We start from the raw sequence: 20,943 nt of genomic DNA, 5'->3' as shown, positions 1-20,943 counted from the left end.
TGTGTGTGTGTGTGTGTGTGTGTGTGTGTGTGTGTGTGTGTGTGTGTTTACATGCACACACACGAAAAACTCCCACCAAGAACTGCTGTTCTGGGCACCAGTGAGGTAGACAAAAAGTTGAGACATGGTGAGTATAATTAATGCTGTCTTAACACTAATAACATCCTTCTTTCGTAATGATCACTGCACTGTTTACAGTGCGCTAGCCTCAGTAAGGAATTGTCAGGCTTGCGTTCTGATGAGCTAGAGTCATCGTAGGGCCGATGACTTCCCAGCGGGCTGCTCCTTCTCAGCGGATGGTGACTTTGACCATGAAGTCCTCAAGGACAACGCCTGCTGTGTCTACTTTGTTTTCATATTTTCAGCTCCTGGCACAGCGAGAGGGAACTGAAGGGGTGGATTTTAAGTTGCATAGTATGCACAATCATACTTCTTTCTACGAGATGCTGAGACCAGAAATATGCTGGGTGTCTGATATAGAACAAATGCCAAGTATCTGTGTTAGACAAGCTGTCTGCTTCAGTCTTTTGGTGAAAAGTCCTATGAAAGGGGCCTCGATCCTCTGTCTCCATCTCCTGAGTCTGGACTCTCTCTCCTGGCTTCGGTTGTATTTTCGATTCGGGAAAAATCTGTGTTATAACTGCAGAATCTGTGAAGCTTTTGTCAGCTGAATTGTGCCTCTCTGTTGTTCCGTGTCAACAATGTGATGTGGGGTTAACTAGGACTGTGGTCTGATATTTTTCAAACGTTTTGTTTGTTTCTAACAATTTTGTACCTGTTTCTGATATATTTCGATCACGCCTGCCCCAAGTCCCTTCTTTTAGACCTCCTGACAAGTAAGTATTATCTTTTTGAGACAGGCTCTTGCTGTGTAGCTCAGGCTGGCCTCAAACTCATGGTGCTCCAGCCTCAGCCTCTGGAAAGCTGGGTTACGGACACGCGCCATCACTGTACTCTGTCACGATCTCTGTGTGCCCTGCATTCTCGGGTCTTCACGGCCCCTTCCTCCACCACAAGTGTGTGCAAAGGTGACTGAGTTGGGCTGAGAAAACGGCCCGGCTAGTGCAATGCTAACATGTAAGCGTGAGGACCTGTGCTGGCTCCACAGCAGCTACGTGACAAGTCAGGCAGAGCAGCGCCCACCCAAACCCCAGCCGGGAAGACAGAAGCAGGCTCCCCGGTCTCTGCTCTGCCTCCCACAGCTCTCCGCCAGGTCCCAGGAGAGAATCTGCCTCTAAAAATCAAGGCAGCCAGCTCCTAAGGAACACCGTCAGAGGCTGGCCTCTAGCCTCCACACAAGTGTGCACGCACACATGTGTGCTTGCCACAAACATGCGAGTGCGCTCATATGACTGCAGTGGCATAAATATAAATATATGCACGTTGGATTCGTTGTTAGCCTATTTGCTTTTCTTCTGCTTTAAAGAAATTAGCGTTAAGACAGTCTCTTCACTCCCTGGAGGTACTAAGAACCACAGGCAACAGGCCTAATGGTAAGCCATCTTTGGGCTAATTTGGCTGCTCCCACCCAGTTCTCATTTCCCTCTCCTGACAATTTTAAGATTTTTTTTTCTCGCTCCCCCCTCTCTCTTCTAATTTTTATTTTGTCATAGAGACAGGGTTTCTCTGTGTAGCCCTGGCTGTCCTGGAATTCACTTTGTAGACCAGGCTGGCCTTGAACTCATAGAGACCCCCCTGCCCTTGCCTCCCTAGTGCTGGGATCAAAGTCATGTGCCACAATGTCCAGCTGACAGTTTCAGGTTTGAACAGCTGCTACAAGGAATTCTTGAGGGACTAGAAGCTGCAGAGAGCTGAGACCAAATCTGATTTATTCTCCGCTCTGAACCTAGAGCACCTGGCATAGGAAAATGGGCAATAAGAAGAGTGCCAGGGCACAGTACACACTTGACAAATATCCTGTTTACATCATCAGACCACCTAGGGAAAAGTTCAGGTTATACTGAGGCAGGTTAGAGTGTCCTTCATCTTGTCCCAGCAGGAGCCATCTTTGGTTTACCATGAAACTGACTGTCTTCCCCCTCCCCTGACCCACCCTGTTCTAGAAACTTAGGTCAAGCTAACTGCAATTTTTTTTTTTTTCTTTCTGGCTTCTGTCAAACTGCTTGCTTGCTTGCTTGCTTTACTTCTCCCTGCAATGGCCAACCAAGATATAGTTTTTCTGTATTCTTGGCCTTAAAAAATTGTAACATACAGTCCAGGCTGCTCTGTGAGAAGTGTTTCTCTTGAGGTAGTCGCCAGCTTAATCCATATTCCCAGTTCATGCTGCGTGGCCTTTGGGTCTCTACCCTGCAACAACACATAACAGATATTTAAAATTCGGAGCGCACGATACAGATGCCCCGGGAATTCAGGAGGTGCTGTGTGGTCAGTCAGTTCACGTGCTCTTCCACTTTTCATTTGTCCAGTTGTGCGCTCCGCGAGCTCACTTCCAGCCGTAATCTGAAAGTGCGTGGGCAGGAAAGGGAAGCTTTCGAGACATCGGTGATACTCTCCAGCACAGTGAGTTATATAAACTGGGAGTCACACCAGCAACGGCCCCTCCTCCTCAGCTTCTCTGCAGAGTTAATTACAAAGCGACAAAGTGAGGCCATAAATTATGCAGCATGGTCCATGTTTTGGGAATCACACTGTTGTAGTCCTGGGAATTAGATAGGAAGTTAGAGCCATGTAACTGATACCCAGGCAGCGTGGTGAGGATCCCTCTGTGTTGAGGTGGTGTGCCTGCCGTTCTGCAAGGCTAACTGGACACCAAACCCTGCCCAGGCCTCCGCCATTAGCCTCCCCGTGGATGTACTGGTTTCTCTGCCACATCTTGAAGAAGAGGATGCTTCCGGGATGCACCACAGGCAGTCTTAGCCTCTGCCTCTCTCTCTCCTGCGCTGTTCTGTTTGCCTGGGAAACCTTTCATTCTGGGAAGCCCAGAGAGGCTGACTATTCTTAGTAGTTCTGCTACAAACGTTAGTTTCTCCTTTCTAAGCCAGATTTCACGCCTGTAAACTTAGCGCAAACGTTACTTCCTTTGGAATCCGTTCCCACCTTCCCTAGAAAGAAAAAGAGAGATGTACTCGGATTGAACGCTGGTTACTCGGAAGCACAGTGCCGAGTGCTTTGCATGTATCATGCTGGGCCAGGGAAAAGTTGCTCAGATTCTTCTGTGCCCTCAGTTCCCAGGCCAAGAATCTACTGTGCAGAGACGGCTCCGCAGGTTCGAGTACTTGCAGTTCTGATAGAGGACCCACATCAGCTCACGGCAGTCTGCAACTCCAGATCCAGGGGATTGGATGACTCACTCTTCTGGCCTGGCAAGCACTAAGCATGTACATGTCACATCTACATCCATGCAAGCACTTACACACACATATAAAAAATAAACCATCAAAAAAGAATACACTGTCTAGCCGAGTATGGGCGCCCATGCCTGTAGTTCCAGGACTTAATTAAAAAAAAATAAAGTTGGAATATATATGTAATTTTATAGCATTATATATTGTTCGATTTGTGACTTCTAACGTTTTTTTATTTTATATGTATGTTTTGCCTGCATGTCTGTCTGCACACCATATGCATGGCTGATGTTTGTGCGGGCGGAAGAGGCATCAGATCCCCTGGGACTGGAGTTATGGGCAGTTGTGAGCTGCCATGAGCCGGGAATTGAACCTGAATCCTCTGGATGAACAACCAATACTCTTTTCTGTTCTATTCTATTCTATTGTAGTCTATTCTATTCTATTCATTATTTATTTGAGTCAGGGTTTCTCTATGTAGCCTTGGCTATCCTGGACTCACTTTGTAGACCAGGTTGATCTAGAACTCACAGAGATCCACCTGCCTCTGCCTCCCTGAGTGCTGGGATTATAGGCATGTGCCACTGTGCCAACTGAGAGTGTTGGTTGTTCATTAGTTGGTGCAGCTAGTCTTGTTCCAAGAGGACCTGATGTTTAAAGTTGTCACCAGTGGTTGGGGTTTTAGTGGCGGTGTTTTAGCTTCTTGGCTTCTTATCTAAAGAACTGGAAATAAGGACTCACACAGATTTGGGAATGAAGCAAGAAAACTTTATTCCAAGAGAAATGACAGTATACATCAAAGATGGACAGATTGACAGTGGGCCAAATGAATGAGGATACTTAAGGGCTCAATTGTTGTTTGGGGCTTACTTTTATGGGGTTCAGGAGGAGAAGGAGCTTGGATAATAAAGGGTATAGCAACAGTGGTTTTCTGTTTTGATTGACAGATTAGGTCCTATTATCATTTTTCTGTGTATGTCCCTTCCCATAATGCATTTTGATTTTAATCAGATGCATACCCAACTATGCATAAGCATAATACAGTAAACAGGAGATTCTCACTCAAGTCTGAGGACACAGTTTTGCCTTGCTGTGCACGCACACCAAAGAAGTTCAGGCTGGATCGGCCTCTGGTCTTCTACCTGGATGTATCAGTATAGAAACTGCCGAAATTCACTTGTTACCGGGGGTGCGCAAATTCATCTCTTGTTCAGAGAGGAATGTGTGTGCGTAGTCTTCAGGGAATGGAGCCGAGCTGCTTTGTGCATTGCCGAAGAGAGGAGCTATGCACAACCCAAACCAAGCAGAGTCTCAGGTTCCTAAATTCTCCTGTTCTTGCCCGCTTCCAAGTGGGACTTAGATGATCAGCCAGTTGTTCCCAGGGGAAAAACAAGGAGGAGAAGGTAGACTCACACAGGAAAAGGCAGAGGGCGTCATTCAGGGCATTTCCATAAAGATGGTGCCAGTGGCCATGTCCATGGTAGCATATTTTCAGTTGGGGATACAGGAGAAGGCTAGAGACCTCAGGCCTAGGGACCTCAGGCCCACAATGGTGGGGCAGGGCTGCCATCCCAGCTCTTAGGAGGTAGAGGCAGGAGGAGCAGGAGTTCAAGGCCAGCCTCTTATATCTAGTGAGTTTGAGCCCAGATTGGGCTATATGAGATGCTATCTTAAAAAAACAAACAAATGCCAAACAACAAAACCAAAAGGTTTTAAAGGGTTAATCTGGGTGCAGGGGGCAGAGGGTAGATTCCACATAAGAAAGGAGAATGCTTAGGAGGTTAGCTGGGATGTGGGTCTCCAAGGGAACGCAGTAAGAGGCCAAAGGATGAGTTCATGCCTCTTCCTCTTCCTTTCTTAGTAACCTTTAGCCCCACATTATAGCCACATCTTCCTAAGCTTCACTCCTTTTCTCCTCTCTGTTAGGGAGCGGGTGGAAGGAGCACTTATCGTTGGCAGACAAAATCAGCAGTCTTATTTGGCCTTCCTCAGATTTAATCCTGATCCGTTTCCTCTACACCCAGTTAAGGACAGTCACATTCTTCCCATTTTTTTTCTCTTAAGAAGGCAGCATTCTGGAAATGTTTTATTTGATGGCCAACAAATACCAATTAAGAAACATGACACCAATAACAGCAACAGCAAAAAACAGTTGGTGGCAAGTTTGGGAGGAGAAGGGTGCAAACCAACAACAGACTGCATTGTGGAGTGTTTTGCACCTACACTGAAGGCTGGGGGAAGGCACAAACCATTTCTCCTAGAAACGTGCATGCACACACATTTCTAAACAGCCGTGTACAGGAAGGAAACTTCCTATTGAGAAACATGAGCCATTTTTGTTCTTCCTTTGAAAACAAAACTATAGGGTCTGGGGAGCGTGCTCAAAGCACACTCACACAGCACAATAAAGCAAAGGTTTATTTTGGCTAGGCATGATGGTGTGTACCCTTAATTTCAGCATTCACGGCAGTGGGATCTCGGAGGGGTGATGAAACAGGAAGGTTGTCTCTGGTTTGAGGCCAGCCTGGGCTACACAGGGAAATCCTGTCTCAAATGAAAAAGCCCCATAAGCAAATACACACACACATATACCACCACCACCAAAACAAAAGAAAACAAGACAAAAGGCTTCTTAACTGATTATCCAGTTACACACCGGGAGAATGCAGCACTGAGCTCTACTGCTGAGCAGGATTAACATCTATGCTCTCAGCCCTTGGAGGGTGGCAGCCTTGGGGTCAGGGGTTTAGGATCATCCTGCACTTCATGTCCTTGTGGAAGCAACTTGGACTATGGAAGACATAGTCTCAAATTAATCAGTTAATTGTGCAGAATAAGTACACAGTAGCGCATCCTCACCATTGTCTGGCTCTGTTGTGGTCCTCAGGTCTTTCGTTACTCACTTGGCTTTGTGCTGACACGGGGTCTTACTACATAGCCCTGGGTGGCTCAGAATTTGCTTTGGCATTCCTTCTTGCCACCTCTGTGCTTGGCTTCATCTCTAGATGGGCCCTCTTGCTCTTAGCTTCAGTTTTGCTGCTAGGGTGATCTTTGAACAAACAAACAAAAATCTCATCCTGAGGAGCTAGAGAGATGGCTCAGTGGTTAACAGTATTCGCTACACAATCAAGAGGAATGGAGTTCCAGCACCCATGGGACAAGCCTGGTGTCTAATACATATCAGTGAGGGTATGTCCAAACCCAGCTCTGAGAGGGTAGAGACAGGAGGTTGACGAGGGTTTGCTGGGTTACAACTTAGCCAAGAAAACATGAGCCTGAGGTTCAGGGAAAACCATACCTCAAAAGGAACAGGCAGCATAATAGAGGACATCCAAGCTCTCTTCTGACCTCTGTGCATACATGTCCAACCCCCATACATCTGTACATACACAGACACACACACAGATAACCACAGACACACACACAGACACACACACAGACATACATAGATACACACACAGACACACAGACACACACACAGACACAGACACACACACACACCCACAGACACACAGACACCCACACACACACAGACACACACACAGACACACACACAGACACACACAAAGACACACCCACACAGACACACACACACACACACACGCTCGGGGGTCTCTGCAAGTGTCGTGGCCAGCAGGGAAGTGAAGCAGGTGAGTTAAGAGTGAAACTGGTTCAGCATGACTTAGTTAGCTGGTACTGGGCCAAACTTCTGGAGTCTGACACCAGGCGGTTTAGTTTAGCCACATTTGAGCACAGCACAATCTTGGGAAAGAAGTTTCCCGATGACAACTACCTCGGTCCTTTGTGTACAACAAGCTTAAGATGTGTCGATACAGAAACTCCTTATAAAGTACCCGTGGCCTCTTCCATAAAGAGGGAAACAAAGCTCAAGATGGGAGTCTAGGGAGACTGGCTGAGGTGGACAGTACCGTGGGAGGCAGGATTAGCCCGGCCCTAAGAGAACACAGAAGTCCCCCAGGCTGTTGTAAAGTACAAGTGACCTCTCTCATAAGGACGGGTTTTAGGGCTTGAGAAGCATGTCAAGGTTTGGGGGCGGAGTCTGGGATACGCAAGCACCATATTCCGGGGATTCAGGCGAAGCCTGGCCTCCAGGGAGCGAAGCATCAAGAGGTTGTACACTACACCCTCTCCCCGCGCTCAGGAGAAAGGAAACTTCTCCTTCCTCTGAAGAGACAAGCCTGCTCGTTTAACTTTCCTGGCTTTCCCAGTGCTGAGCTGTGTGCCCGAGACCTCTTGCCTTCACACACACACACACACACACACACACACAGAGAGAGAGAGAGAGAGAGAGAGAGAGACATACACAAACACACACAACGAATAAGTAAATCTTAAAAAGAATAAAAGCTAAGGGCTGGAGAGATGGTTGCTCTTCCAGGGGTCCTGAGTTCAGTTCCCAGCACTCACACTGAGCTGTTTTCAACTGACTAGAACCCAGTTCCGGGGGAATCCGGCACTTCTTCTGGTCTCTGTGGACATCAGTGTGTGCGCGAACACACACACAAATAAAAATAATAAAAATCTTATTTTAGACTAGGGCTTTGTAACTTAGTGGTAGAGTGCTGGCTTAGCACATGATGGACCTGCCTTCAGTTCCTAGCAAAACACACACACACACACACACACACACACACACACACATTAAAAAAAAAAAATCTCATCCTAGCCAGTGGGTGGTGGCACAAGTCTTTAGTTCCAGCGCTTGGGAGGCAGAGGCAGGTGGATCTCTATGAGTTTGAAGCCAGCCTGGTCTACAAAGAGAGTCCAGGGCAGCCAGGATGATTACACAGAGAAACCCTGTCTCAAAAAACCAGCCAACCAACTAAACAAACAAACAAACAAACACATTAAAAAGTCTCATCCTGGATTCATGTGTTTTTGTACATGCCTGCTGTCCCCACTACTTGAGTGACTGAGGCAGAAGGACCATGAGTTCAAGGCTAGCCTACACTGTATAGCAAGACCTCCACCTTAACAAACCAAACCAAACAAATAACCTTACATTCTGGGTTAGCAGTGTGCGTCGGTAGCCGAGTGTGCGCTTAGCACATGCAGGCTCTGAGGACCATCCCAGCACCAAACATGACCGACCCTCTGCGTGATGTTTTAGCCCTTATTCCCGTCCTCGAGTTTATAGGCATAATGATTAGTGTTCTGTCTTCTTTTTGAGTCTTCTTTCTCCTCGACACTTGCCATTCCAGGAAAGGCCTGTAATAGAAGAACGTAGGAAGGGACACCCACATCCCCACCACCTTCAACTTTAGCTCGTGAGTGTAGAATGGAGGCCAATGCGCTATGAACCGGACTCTGTCTGAAGACAAAGCGCTTCCTCCTGCCTTTTGCTGCTGGTCTGTCTTTTTACACTTGAAGCCAAATGGAGCCTGCTGCTGCCTGATGACCCCAGGGAGAGCTTAGGCAGCTTTAGAGGTTGATGGTACTGTCTATACTGTGTCTACGGCATTTAAAAATTATCTCTAATTCTGTGTAAATATGTGTGTCTGAACACGAACTCACACGGGTTTGTGCATGTGAGCGCAGTGCCTGAGGAGGCCAGGAAAAGGCTTCAGATACCCTGGATCTGGAGTTAAAGACAGTTACTTGTGGTGACTGAATTCTGGGAGCTGAACTTCGGTCCTCTGTGAGAACAGTGCATGCTCCCAGTCACTGAGCTCTCCAGCCCACAACACACTTTCAGAAAAACACATCCGTGAAAACACAGCTTGCAGAAACAATTTGAAAATACATGGATCTTACTTAACTCTTGTTGACTTTTTAATTTATTTTTTTTTTTAATTTTTTTTAAAGAAAAGGTTTACTCTGTAACTCAGTAGCATGGAATGAAGTTACCAGGAAGCACAGGCTGGCCTTCAACTCATGGCAGTCCTCCTGCCTCTGCTTCCCAACTGCTGTGATTACAGGCATTACAAGCATTAGAGCCACCACACTGGACTGTAATTTTAGTTGTTTTGTTTTTGTTTGCTTTTTTGAGACACAGTATCCAGCCCAGGCTGACCTTGAGCTTGATCTGTAATCTTGTTTAAATTTCTGATCTTCCTGCCTCCACCTCCCCAGTGCTGAGATTGCAGGGGCACACCATCAGACCTCATCCGTGCTGTGCTGGGGATTGAACCCAGGGCTGTGAGGGTGCTAGGCAGGCACTCACACACACTGACCCTCTCCTCCCACTTTTCTTCCTCACTCCCTTCCTTCTGGAAGTGGTTCCATTTCCATTTTCATGTCGCATGTGTTCGATTACCCTCTTTCCTCCCTTCCCCTTCCTTAACTCTACCATGGGCCCCTTTCTAGTTTCATGATCTAGAGCCACACCCACACATTCATACATACATGTATGAAAAGTAAAATCTAGGGTAGACACGTGAGCGTGAGCATTTGTCTGAGACTGGATTAACTCTTTTAGTGAAAATTTCTAGATCTACCCACTTGACTAAAAATTTTGTTTTCCCTCACATTTATTATTCAGCGCATGCACGTGCACGTGTGTGTGTGTGTGTGTGTGTGTGTGTGTGTGTGCGTGCGCGCGCACGCATGCCTATGGCCATGTGTACAGAGGTCAAAGAACAACTTGTTCTATCCTTCGGGTCTTGGGGTTTGAGATCAGGTTCTCAGGCTTGGCAGCTAATGCCTTTACCTACCAAGCCACCTCCCACCCTCACTTTTCTTTATAGCAGGATTCTCAGGATCCATATGTGTCTATTGATGAACATGTAGGCTTTGGTAGTTTTTTTAATCTGTTACAGATCTCCACACTGATTCCCACGGTGGCAGGACCAATTCACACTCTCACCAACATCGATGAGGGCTCTTCTTCCCCCACAAGCTAACCAGCATCTCTGGTCATTTGTTTTCTTCATGATAGTCATTTTGGCCAGGGGGAGGGGGAGGGGAAAGAATGACATGGAATCTCAATGTGGTTCTAATTTGCATTTCACAACGGGGAGACTTTCTGAGAAGCATGCTTCTCAGAAGTCCACTTTATAAAACAGAAGTATACTTTCTGTTTTCTCATTGTACAAACACACTTAGACAAACTAGCATGGCATTTGGCACACGTGAATTACACAGTACAGCACACACACACACACACACACACACACACGTATGTATGCATGTATATCTCAGTTACCTTTCTAGTCATTGTGACCAAACACTTGACAAGAAACAGCTGAGGGGTGGAAAGCCTGGTTTTGGCTCGTGGTTTAAAAGCTGTGGTCCATGGGGGGAGGGGGAGGGGGAAGGGCGGGGGGGGGGGGGGGGGGAGGGGGGGGGGGGGGGACATGTGGCCATCTTCAGGGACTAGGAAGGAGAGGGTTCAGCTGGAACTAAGGTGCACCATGACCCATGGCGTCTGTGACGTGGTGATCCGCTTCCTGAGTTATCTCCTGGATGTCCCACAGACTTCCAAAATGGCTCCACTGTGGACCAAGTGTTCAAACACCCAAACCTGTGGAGGGTAGCTGACTCCCAAACCGCATCAGGGCATTTCAGCCGGGGTGAGAATATCCAGGTCACTGTCTTCCACCCTGGAGTCCGGTCCCGAGGTGCAGTCTTCCCTGAGGCTATGCTTGGAGCGGCTGTCTGTGATAGCCGTGTTTTCTTCTCGAGGTCCCTCGCGAGGCTGATTTAGTTACCTCCTACCTTTTTTTTAAAGTCAAGGTTTTACTGTGTAGCCCGAGCTGGGTTGGAACTCACTTTTCAGCTTACTCTACCCTCAGACTCACAGCAGTCCTCCTGCCTCTTCCCTCTGTCCCACGAGTGTTGGTATCATAGGCATGAATCTCTATACCCAGCTTTTCATTTTTAGGAAGTGGCAGTGCCCTCTAAAAGAATGGATGGGGAAACACAGTGACTCCATAAACCCGTGCCATAGTTTACCACCGTCGAGCGCCGCAGTCTATCTACATGTCTGTACGGCCTACACTTCCGTAGCCCCGGCAGCGTAAGTTTCTCATCACAGACTCACCGGTGTGTCTGTACTAGTCCTCACGAGCATCTCCACACCACTAAGGATCGGGAACGCGCTCGCTTAGCTCTGCTGGAATCTCACGGGGCCACCATCCCGCACGCTCTGTTTGCTGTGGACCGAATGCTGTCACTTGCTGCGAGACCATGCCACTGCGCTGTGCCCTCACGGTCCCTGTCCTGAATCATTTAGCTCTGAGCCCCTCACCTGGGGGCAGAGAGAAACACACTCATGTGACTACCTAACTCCAGCGCTCCCCTCCACCCTTTCCTGGTGTGAATGAGTATGTTTGCTTCAAGATGCTGTTAACCTTTTCACTTGGCCTTGGAATCGCAGGCTTGTCGAGGGCTTTTCGGCTACTATTTCCCCCCTTTTGTAGGGTGTCTCTGTCTCTCCCCCTCTGGAAACAAGCAGAGCAATATTCCCCAGGGTCTTAATCTACGTGTAGATTTGAGACAGGGTCTCACACTGAACTCCAGGCTAGCTTGGAACTCATGGTGATTTTACTGCCTTCGCCTCTTGGGTATCTTCAGTCTTAAGAGAAAACAAAACAAACAACAAACAAAAAAATTCCTACACAACCTAGTCTCCACTCCTAGCTAGCATTCCCCTTTTAGCCCTTTCTAACGCCTGCACAGCTGACACTACTCATCCATTGACATCCTGTTTTGTAGCTTATCACATTCTCAGCAAAGCAGTGCTGGATAGTTTTCTTTAAAAAATTTTTTTTTTACATTTTATTTACTTGTGTGCATTCATGTGTATTTCTGTATGTGGGCACAAGTGTGTGCCACAACTTGCACATGGGAGTCAGAGCTCTGACAGTTTTCTAGTTAGTTCTCCCTTCCATCATGTGGGTCCCAGGGATCAAACTCATGTCGTCAGACTTGGTGGCAGGTGCCTTTACCCACTGAGTGCTTTTTTTTTTCTTTCCTTTTGTTTTGTTTTCATTTCTTTTTGGTTTTTCGAGACAGGGTTTCTCTGTGTAGCCCTGGAACTTACTCTGTAGACCAGGCTGGCCTCAAACTCACAGAGATCCACCTGTCTCTGCCTCCTGAGTGCTGGGGTTAAAGGTGTGCACCCCTCCCTCGTTGAGTTCTGGAAACCAGTTTTTCACATTCTTTTTCTTTTTGGGACACAGCCTGTTACTGAATCTGTAACTCACCAATTCAGCAAGCCCCTGGGCACACCTGTCCCCGTCTCCTGGCACTGGGACTACAGGTATGCACCTGGCATTTCACGTGGGTGCGCAGGGTCTGCGCACAAGCCCTCATGCTTACACAGCAAGCGCTGTGTCAGCTGAGCCAGCTCTGGATTTCAGTAGCGAGTAGCTTCCACGTTTGCTTGCTTAGTGTTTGCTTTCGGTACAGAAGATCCCAGGACCGTGAGTCTGGACAGAGTATTCAATAAGTACTTCAATTTTAGCTGAAGGCTGTGAGTGGTCTGTCCTTTCTGCCTTTGTCCCTTACTACTTTCTCCTTTGCCTCGATGCTCCCTCACTGGGCTCCACTCTCTGTCTTCACCACGCCTGGCTTGCTCTGTTCACTGTGGTTTTCCCTGTGAGGTTTTCCCCTTAGCTTCCTCCTTCACCTTCTCCAGGTCTTTGCTTTTGTCAAAAGTTAAAGAATAAGGGCCAGGGATACAGCTAAGGGCATAAGTGCTTGCCGCACAAGCAGGAGGATCTAATTTCCCATCCACAAAACCACGCAGCGCTGGAGGGGTACCGCGTGTCTGTGTTCTTAGATGTCTGTAGTCGGGAGATCCCCAGACGCCCATAGGCCAACTAGCCTGGTATACACAGAGTCAATAATAAGAGGTTCTGCCTAAATGAAGGTGGAAGCTGGAAGGCGTGTGCGCGCGCGCACACACACACACACACACGTAAAAGAATGCAGTTTGTCATTTGCAGGAAAACAGATACAACTGGAGGCAACCATATTAACTAAATTAAGCCAGTTTCAGAAGGGCAAATACAATATTTTTCTTCTCATTTGTGTTGCCCAGAATTTATACAGATACATAAAATTGTGTATTTATATGCATATGACTTGCAAACAGAAGTAAAACTGTCTAGAGCGACAAATGAGACTAACGGGAGGGGCAAGAAGGGAGAGTTATGAGGATAGGAGAGTAATGTATCCGATACACACATAGAAAACTTTGAAAAAGTCACCTTCTCATCCAGGTGTCTGAAACAGCAGTCCCAGCTCCTCTTCCCTTTGTTTTTTCCCCAGAGCACTTGACAAGTTTTAATATGTATATCACGGATTTTGTTGTCTATTCCTGCCTTCCTCTCTACTTTCTGCAAATGTTCTCAAAGCCCTAGGGCAAACCAGCCTCTGTTGAAGTGTGGTCCCTGATTCCGGGAATTGAGCTTAGGGACTCATGAGTGCTAGGCCAGCACTCTGCTACGGAGCCATATTCCCAGATGTGGTTATTAACTGAATGGTTTGTGAGATGCTTACATGGTGAACATTGGCGGTGGTGGTTTTTGACCTGTGAGGAACGACCTCCCGTTTTCTTAAGTGAAGGCGGGTTCGATGGATGGTCTTGGTGGTCAGCCTGACGATGTCTGGAATTAACAAAAATGGCAGGGCGCACCTGTAGAAGATTTCTGCTTCACCTGATCACTGGCAGTGGGAGGATCCCTTTCTAATCCAGATCTCTGACTGGGAAGACCCACCTCTAGCCTGTGCCACACCCTTTCTGCTGGAGGCCTATGGACAGGCGTGGAAGAGGGAAGTGCGCTCTCTCTCTCTCTCTCTCTGCCTGCTTCCTCCCGTCCTTGCTAGCAAGCCCATTCCTTCACTGGCCTTAGAGCCTCCTTCTTCTGGAGACCAGCTGAGACATCCAGTTATGGGATTCTTGGGCTTTCTGTCCACAGGCGGCCATTGTCTCAGCCGAACCCCAGGCTGCAACAAATCCCCAGCAGAAATCAATAAATACACATTCACTCTATCCGTTCTGTTACTCTAAAGAACCCTGACTAACACCGCAGGGCTGGAGTGCTTGCCTGGCATGCATGAAGTCCTGGGATTAACTCTCAGCGATCATTTTTCTCTACAGTAAAAAAAGAAAAAAAAGCGTGTGGTTATTTTTGCCTACATGTGTGTAAGTGTACCACATTCGTGTCCGGGGCCTTGGAGGCCAGAGGAGGATGCCATACCCTCCGGAACTGGAATTACAGATGATTGTTAAGCCTCCATTTGAGTGCTAGAAATCTGATGGAAGACCAGCCAGCACTCTGAACTGCTGAACCATCTCTCAACCATCTAATCACTAGGTCCTTAAAAAAAAAGAAAAGAAAAAAAACTTATGTCAGATATGGTGGCACACCCAGAGGCTGGTGGATCTCTGTGAGTTCAAAGTCAGCCTAGTCTACATAAGCAAGTATCAAAATAGCCAAGACTACAAAGAGACTCTTGTCTGAAGGAAAAAAAAAATATGTGAATAATTTTTAAAAATGTTATATGTAGCCCATGTTACTCTTGGACTCATTAAAATTAAGCAGCCAAGGATGATCTTGTACTCTAATTATATGTACTTTAGCGTGTGTGTCTGCGTGGGGTGGGACTATCTGCAGGTTCAGTTACAGGCAACAGTGAGCTCCCTATCCTTCATGTGGGTGCTAGGAACCGAATTCAGATCCTCCTGAAGATCAGTACATGCTCATCACCGATGCGCCTTGATTCTGTTTCCAAATTCCTGCTGAGATTACAGTCTCTCTGTCACTCATTCTCCCCTCTTCTCCCTCCCCCCCCCCCCCCCCCGCCCCAAGTCCCACTCAACTGAGTCTGGCTTTGAACTACTGATCCTCTGGTCTCCCAAGTGCTAGGATTACAGGTGTACACCGTCACGACCGAATTGGATAAATAACCTCAATATTTACGCTTGCTTTCTCAGCTTTCTCGCCTCCATCCCATCCGGCCCTTACACACAATAGGCAAAGAGAGAGAGAGAGAGAAAGAAAGCACGCCAGACTGCGATTGCCAGGGGCGTGGGTCCTCCGCCTGCCCCGAAGAACCGCCCCGCCCCCGCCCCCGCCCCCTCGAGCCCTGGCCCCGCCCAGGCCCCTGGAGGCCCCGCCCCCTGCATGCCGAATGCCATATAGGCGGCTGACGTCAGGCCGTTTGTTGTCATTGGCGGCTCCCAAGATGGCGTCCATCGTGGAAGGGCCGCTGAGCAAGTGGACTAACGTGATGAAGGGCTGGCAGTACCGTTGGTTCGTGCTGGACTACAACGCAGGGCTGCTGTCCTACTACACGGTGAGCGGCCGAGGCCGCGCCGGCGGGCGGCGGGGAGCCCGGGCGGGGGTGCTCCGCCGCGGGGACCGCCGCGCGCGAGGTCCCCCTGTGGAGGAGGGCTTTGCGTGCGGGCAGCCAATGACCGGGAGGGGGACGCGGCCCCGGCCAGTGAGCAGCGCCGGCCGGCTGGTGTGTGGGCCGGGGGTGGGGTGGGGGGCGAGCAGGGTGCCCCGGGGTGTGGTCCCGGGCGAGGTGGGCTCCGCGCCTCGGCCCGGGCGGGTGGGCGTAGTCCCGGCGCGGCCGTGCGCTCCCAGCCCGGGCGCTGGCCGCACCCTTCGGCTCCGCTCCGGGGCTGGAAGAGCGCTGCCCTGTCGGAGCAGTGGTCAGACGAGCCTGGCCAGGTGCAGAGGTGACCCTTGTCCACACCCCGGGCTCCGAGAGGCCGCCCGGCCCGTCCGGCTCGGCCGTCCCACCCCCGGGGGCGCGAGGGTAACGGACTCCGTAACTTTGGAGAGCAGACGGTTCCCTCTGCGCGAGTTTTCTTCCTCCTGCTTGCGGAGATGTGGGAAGGGATCCCGGCGCGGTCGCCTTAAAAGTTGTGCCCTGCGGAGGGCAGAGTGTTCGACTTCGCTGTCGTTGACGCGAGTCAGTGGTCAGGGTAGGTAGTGGACGTGCCGTGAAGCCTGTGTTCTCGCTGCTTCTTCCACCCCCATCGCATTGGAGGCGGACGGTGGGCGGTGTTGGAGAGATGGGTGACGGGGTGACTTTCTTTGAGTTCGTGAAGGCTTTACAAAACGATAGGCGAAAAAGGAAGAAATGCAGGCGTGGGAGAAAAGTTTAGCGTTGAAATAGGGTTGCATATTCATTCATTTCAAAACTGTTCAGCGTGTTTTTATGCCAGCAAGAGTCACCGGCGGTGTAGACACTGCCTTTCTTCTGGGGAGCTTTTTAGGGTAGTCCAGCGGGCACGTTAATTCATTTACTCTTAATAAATTTGCAAGACAGGTATTCATTATCCCCATTTGATGTTCCCATTTTACAGTTTTGGAATCTGAGGCTGCAGGCTTTTAGGCAATTAGCTCTAGAGCAGGCAGGCAAGCTAGCTGTAAGCGGCCAAGTCAGGGACCCATTAAACTGCTCTTCTGCTACAGGAAGGAGAGAAGCAGATACGGTAAGTCATTGAGCCGGCCTGCTAGGGTGAGGGTTGACCTGCACTATCCTGGTAGGAACTTCTCTGTGTGTTGTTGATGGCGCCCAGGGCCTTGCACATTCCAGGTCGACACTTTACCACCGACCCGCATTCCTGGCCTCTTTTCTACAAGATCTAACTTTTCTAAAAGATCAAACTTTACTGAAGTTGTTCGAAGCTGAATACAGTGGCCTGTGTATGTAACCTCCCTATGTCCACATTTTGGATTGGGAATTTTAAGGTCAAGCCAGGTTGGGGTAACTAATGAGACCTTGTCTCAAAACAAACAAACAAACAAACAAACAAAAAGGGCAAAAACACACAAAAACATCCAAAATAAAAAAATACTCAAGAACAAAACAAAACGTGCGCATACAAACACAGACACCACATTGTTTAAGGTTATGTTGGGTGGAAAAGGAACAACTGCATATTTTATCCTGAAAAAACTGAATGATTATGAAAACCTATGACTCAGATAAATAAAGAATAACATCAAGTTTCATTAAATGTGAATGTGATGATCAGCAAATCCCATGGAACCTAGCCAGAAGATTCATGATGGAATAATTTCAGTTTGTGCCAGCATAGAATTAAGTTACTCTTCAAATCCCAAATTTGTGTGGATCTGAATCTAGAGCCATCCTAGAGAGGTCCCAAGTTAAGATTCTAGGGAGCTCCTAGCCCAGATAAAATATTTCTCTGTGTGTGTATTTGTTTCTGTCTCCTTGTCCTTGTCGATTTGGAGTGCTCATACTTCTGGACTCCCTGTCCTTCTGACTAAGTTGAAGTTTTTCATAGACTTTTTTTCTGCCTTGTCTTACCTTCCAAGACTAGATTCCATAAAACATTATCCTTGTTAAAGGAAGGAGGGGTCATATTTCTCTAACGGCTGTTTAGAACAGTTCCCCTGAATTCTTCTGTTGTTTACTTACAGAGAATTTCCACTATCTTGTGAGGAAAAAATGCTAAGCAAAAGGAGAACAGGAGTCCCACTGAAGGCAGGCAGTGGTCTGTCATTGGCTCAGTGCATCAGCGTTCTTATGGTCTAGCTATATTAATGATTTGTGTGTGGCTAATCGCTTTACAGCCGCACCTTCTAGAGAGGATATCTGAACTGGTTGTGCCACATTTTTTTTTTCTAATGGATTTGTTTTTCAGAGGTAAAACACTCAGCCAGTTTAAATGCAAACCAAGCAGGGCTGCCGTCAGTCAATGGTGGTGCCCTCAAGTGTTCTGACTCCCAGTTTCTCTGAGTCTCTCCATGAGGAAGAAGGCTGCTTGGTTTAGTTCCCCACAAGTGGCTATTTCAAGGCCAGTGCTGGAGCTGGGGTAGCATCTGAAGGCCAAGGGCAGGCAGGTGGCCACGTAGGAGCAAAGGACATGAGCCAACATGGCCACACCAACCCAGGACTCACTTGTCAGTTGTGCCACTTTTTAATCAGGGCAGCAAATAGTCACACCATTCCTTGTTTTCGAAATTACTTGAGTTCTAGTCCGGCTCTATGACCGTTGATCTCTTTTGGGTCACTCCAGAAAATTCTAAACTAGATTGCCCTTGCTTCAGAGCCAGCCTCTGCTGATAATCAGTATCAAATAATCCCAGGATTGAGCTAGTCACTGGGATTGGACTGAAATAGCTTCAGCCAAGCCTTTTCTCAGCCTAGAGCTTCACCAACATTTACCAAACTCTGGCGATGGAATGATCCTTTTATTATTATTATTATTAAATACTACATTTTTAGCTGGGCATGGTGGCCCACGCCTTTAATCCCAGTACTCGGGAGGCAGAGGCAGGTGGATCTCTGAGTTCAAGGTGAGCCTAGTCTACAAAGTTTAGTCCAGGACAGGCAATGCTACACAGAGAAACCTTGTCTTGAAAAACCAAAAAAAAAAAAAAAAAAAACAAAAAAAAACAAAAAAAAAAAAAACCCTTTTTAATTTTTGTATGTGTTTATCTATCTACAGGCAGGTTGTATGGCACAGCACCTGTGTGGAAGGCAGGACAACTCAAGGCTGCCGCTCCTTCCTCCCAGGACGTGGCTCCCGGGATAGAGCTCAGGTTGTCAGCTCAGCCTCAGTGGCAAGTGCCTTTAACTGCTGAGCCATCTCTCCAGCCTGGAATGATCTTTTTGGTTTGGTTGTTTGCTTGTCTGTTTTGTTTTTTTTTTGAGACAGGGCTTCTCTGCGGAGCCTTGGCTGTCCTTGTGGACCAGGCTGGCCTTAAACTCACAGAGATCCGCCTGCCTGCCTCCCAAGTGCTGGGATTGCAGGCGCTGGAGTGATCTTTTTACTTTCCCCTTTTCATTTGTTTCATCATCTCGTTGCCAGGCTGGGGGTTGGCCCCACAGTCCTCCATGTGCATGCTAGACAGACATGCTACCACTAACACACCCCAGCCCAAATGTTTGGATTTTGAAGGAAAGCTTACTGTTTGGTTACAGGGACTCTTTCAGATCTAACTCACTATTCCTATGTGTGTGGTGCGGTGTATGATTTTTGAGACAGGGGCTCATTAGCCCTGGCTGACATTAACTCAGCCTCCTAATCACAATCATTAGGTACGGAATAGTCTAGTGCTAGCTTGTTCAGCAGGCGTTTTTGTAGGGCTAACTTGGTAATAGTGCAATTAGTGTACATGTTTGGAGTGTAAGCATTGATTCCTCCTGAGAGGAACTGGTCTAGCAGAGCAGATACCCAGACACAATCTTAAAGCAACGTGACAAGTGGCGGGGTGGCTGAGAGAATAATGCTTGCCGTACAGTCACAGCCAGCATTAGGTCCCCACATCCTGTGTAAACACCGAGCAGGCATGGTGGCTGCTGGAACTGTAGCACCCTCAAGACAGACGGGGATCCACTGGGCCAGCAGGCTAGAGTAGGCAGAACTAGTGGGCCCGAGGTTCAGCACGAGACCCCAACTCAATAAAAACAGAATGATCAAGGAAGACATCCTGCGTTAACTTGAGGCCTCCACACACATGAACCCCAAACATGTGAACACATGTACATATAATGCATATAATGCACACACAGTACACACATGTGCACACACATACACCAAATGATTGTGACAAGGTAAATAATAGAAATAGAAATCTGCAGAAGTACGGCCCAGAAAAGACTAGAAGGACATTTGAACCAAGACTTAAGGGTTGAAGGTTGAGAAGAGAAAAAAAGCTGTTTTTTTTTTTTTTCCTTTCTCTTTTGGTTTTTTCAAGGCAGGGTTTCTCTGTGTAGTGTTGGCTGTCCTTGAACTCACAGCAGTCCGCCTGCCTCCGCCTCCCTGGGTGCTGGGATTAAAGGTGTGCACCACCGCACCCAGCTGAAAAAGGCTGCTTTAGGCACTAGGAAAACAAGAATAGAGCAAAGCTTCAGCACTTAGGTTGTGTTGGGAAGGTTTTACAAGTTTCTCAGCAGCACTGATATGAAGACGTATTTGAGAGATGATAGGAGATTGAATCTACAAGGTGTTTGGAGTCACAGTTCAGGCCTGGAGATAGAAAAGCCCTTACTGGGTACCAGCACAGAGCTGTCTCGTTGCATTGTTGTTGCCGTCATTTTAGTGTTTAAATTGTGTGTGTGTGTGGCACATTATGTGTCCGCCTGCATGTGTCCAGTGTGTGTGTGAGGGTTGACACTGTCTTGCTCAGTCATCCTTTTTATTTATTTAAAAAAATTAAATTGTATGTAAATGGATGTTTTGCTTGCATGCATGTCTGTGCATCACGCGTGTGCCTGATGCAGAAGGAGTGAGTCAGATTCCCAAGAGTTTGAGCTTCCTCTTGGGTTCTGGGAGTTAAATCCAGGTCCTCTGGAAGAGCAGCCAGCGCCCTGGAGTGCTGAGCCGTCTCCAGCCCCTTCTGCCATAGTGTTTGAGACCAGATTGAACTGGAGCTCACCCTTTGTCTCGGCTGGCTTGCCACTGAGTCCCAGGGATCCACCTACTCCTGTGTTTCCAGCCCCAGTGCTGGTGTCGCAGACTCGTGGTTGGTATGCCTGGCTTTATGCCAGTCCTCGGGACCCAAACTTGGGTCCTCATGCTTGTGTGCTGGGCACTGTACTGACTGAGCCATCTCTTCAGCACTCTCCAGGCTGGCCTCAAATGTGGATCTTTTTTCTTTTCTTTTCTTTATTTTATTTTATTTTATTTTATTTTATTTTATTTTATTTTATTTTATTTTATTTTATTTTATTTTATTTT

The 20,943-nt window shown here is 47.9% G+C and overlaps 1 protein-coding gene across 5 annotated transcripts in view; it reads left to right on the top strand.

Moving 5' to 3' along the window:
* The first annotated feature begins 15,407 nt into the window (after positions 1–15,407).
* Osbpl9 (oxysterol binding protein like 9) overlaps positions 15,408–20,943 on the top strand; it is a 121,125-nt gene continuing 115,589 nt past the window's right edge. For 3 of the 5 annotated variants that reach the window (XM_055628791.1, XM_055628789.1, XM_055628786.1), the window contains exon 1: positions 15,453–15,572. In XM_055628791.1, the coding sequence (XP_055484766.1) occupies positions 15,462–15,572 (111 nt within the window). In that variant the 5' untranslated portion in view covers positions 15,453–15,461. Of the gene's footprint in view, positions 15,573–20,943 lie in introns of all 5 variants that reach the window. The other 2 variants (XM_055628790.1, XM_055628788.1) reach the window with 1 other exon arrangement.

Source organism: Psammomys obesus, unplaced genomic scaffold (genome assembly GCF_907164565.1).
Source record: "Psammomys obesus unplaced genomic scaffold, mPsaObe1.curated_primary_1811, whole genome shotgun sequence".
NCBI lineage: Eukaryota > Metazoa > Chordata > Mammalia > Rodentia > Muridae > Psammomys > Psammomys obesus.
Note: the sequence above shows the minus strand (reverse complement) of the source record. Positions and strands in the feature narration are given on the sequence as shown.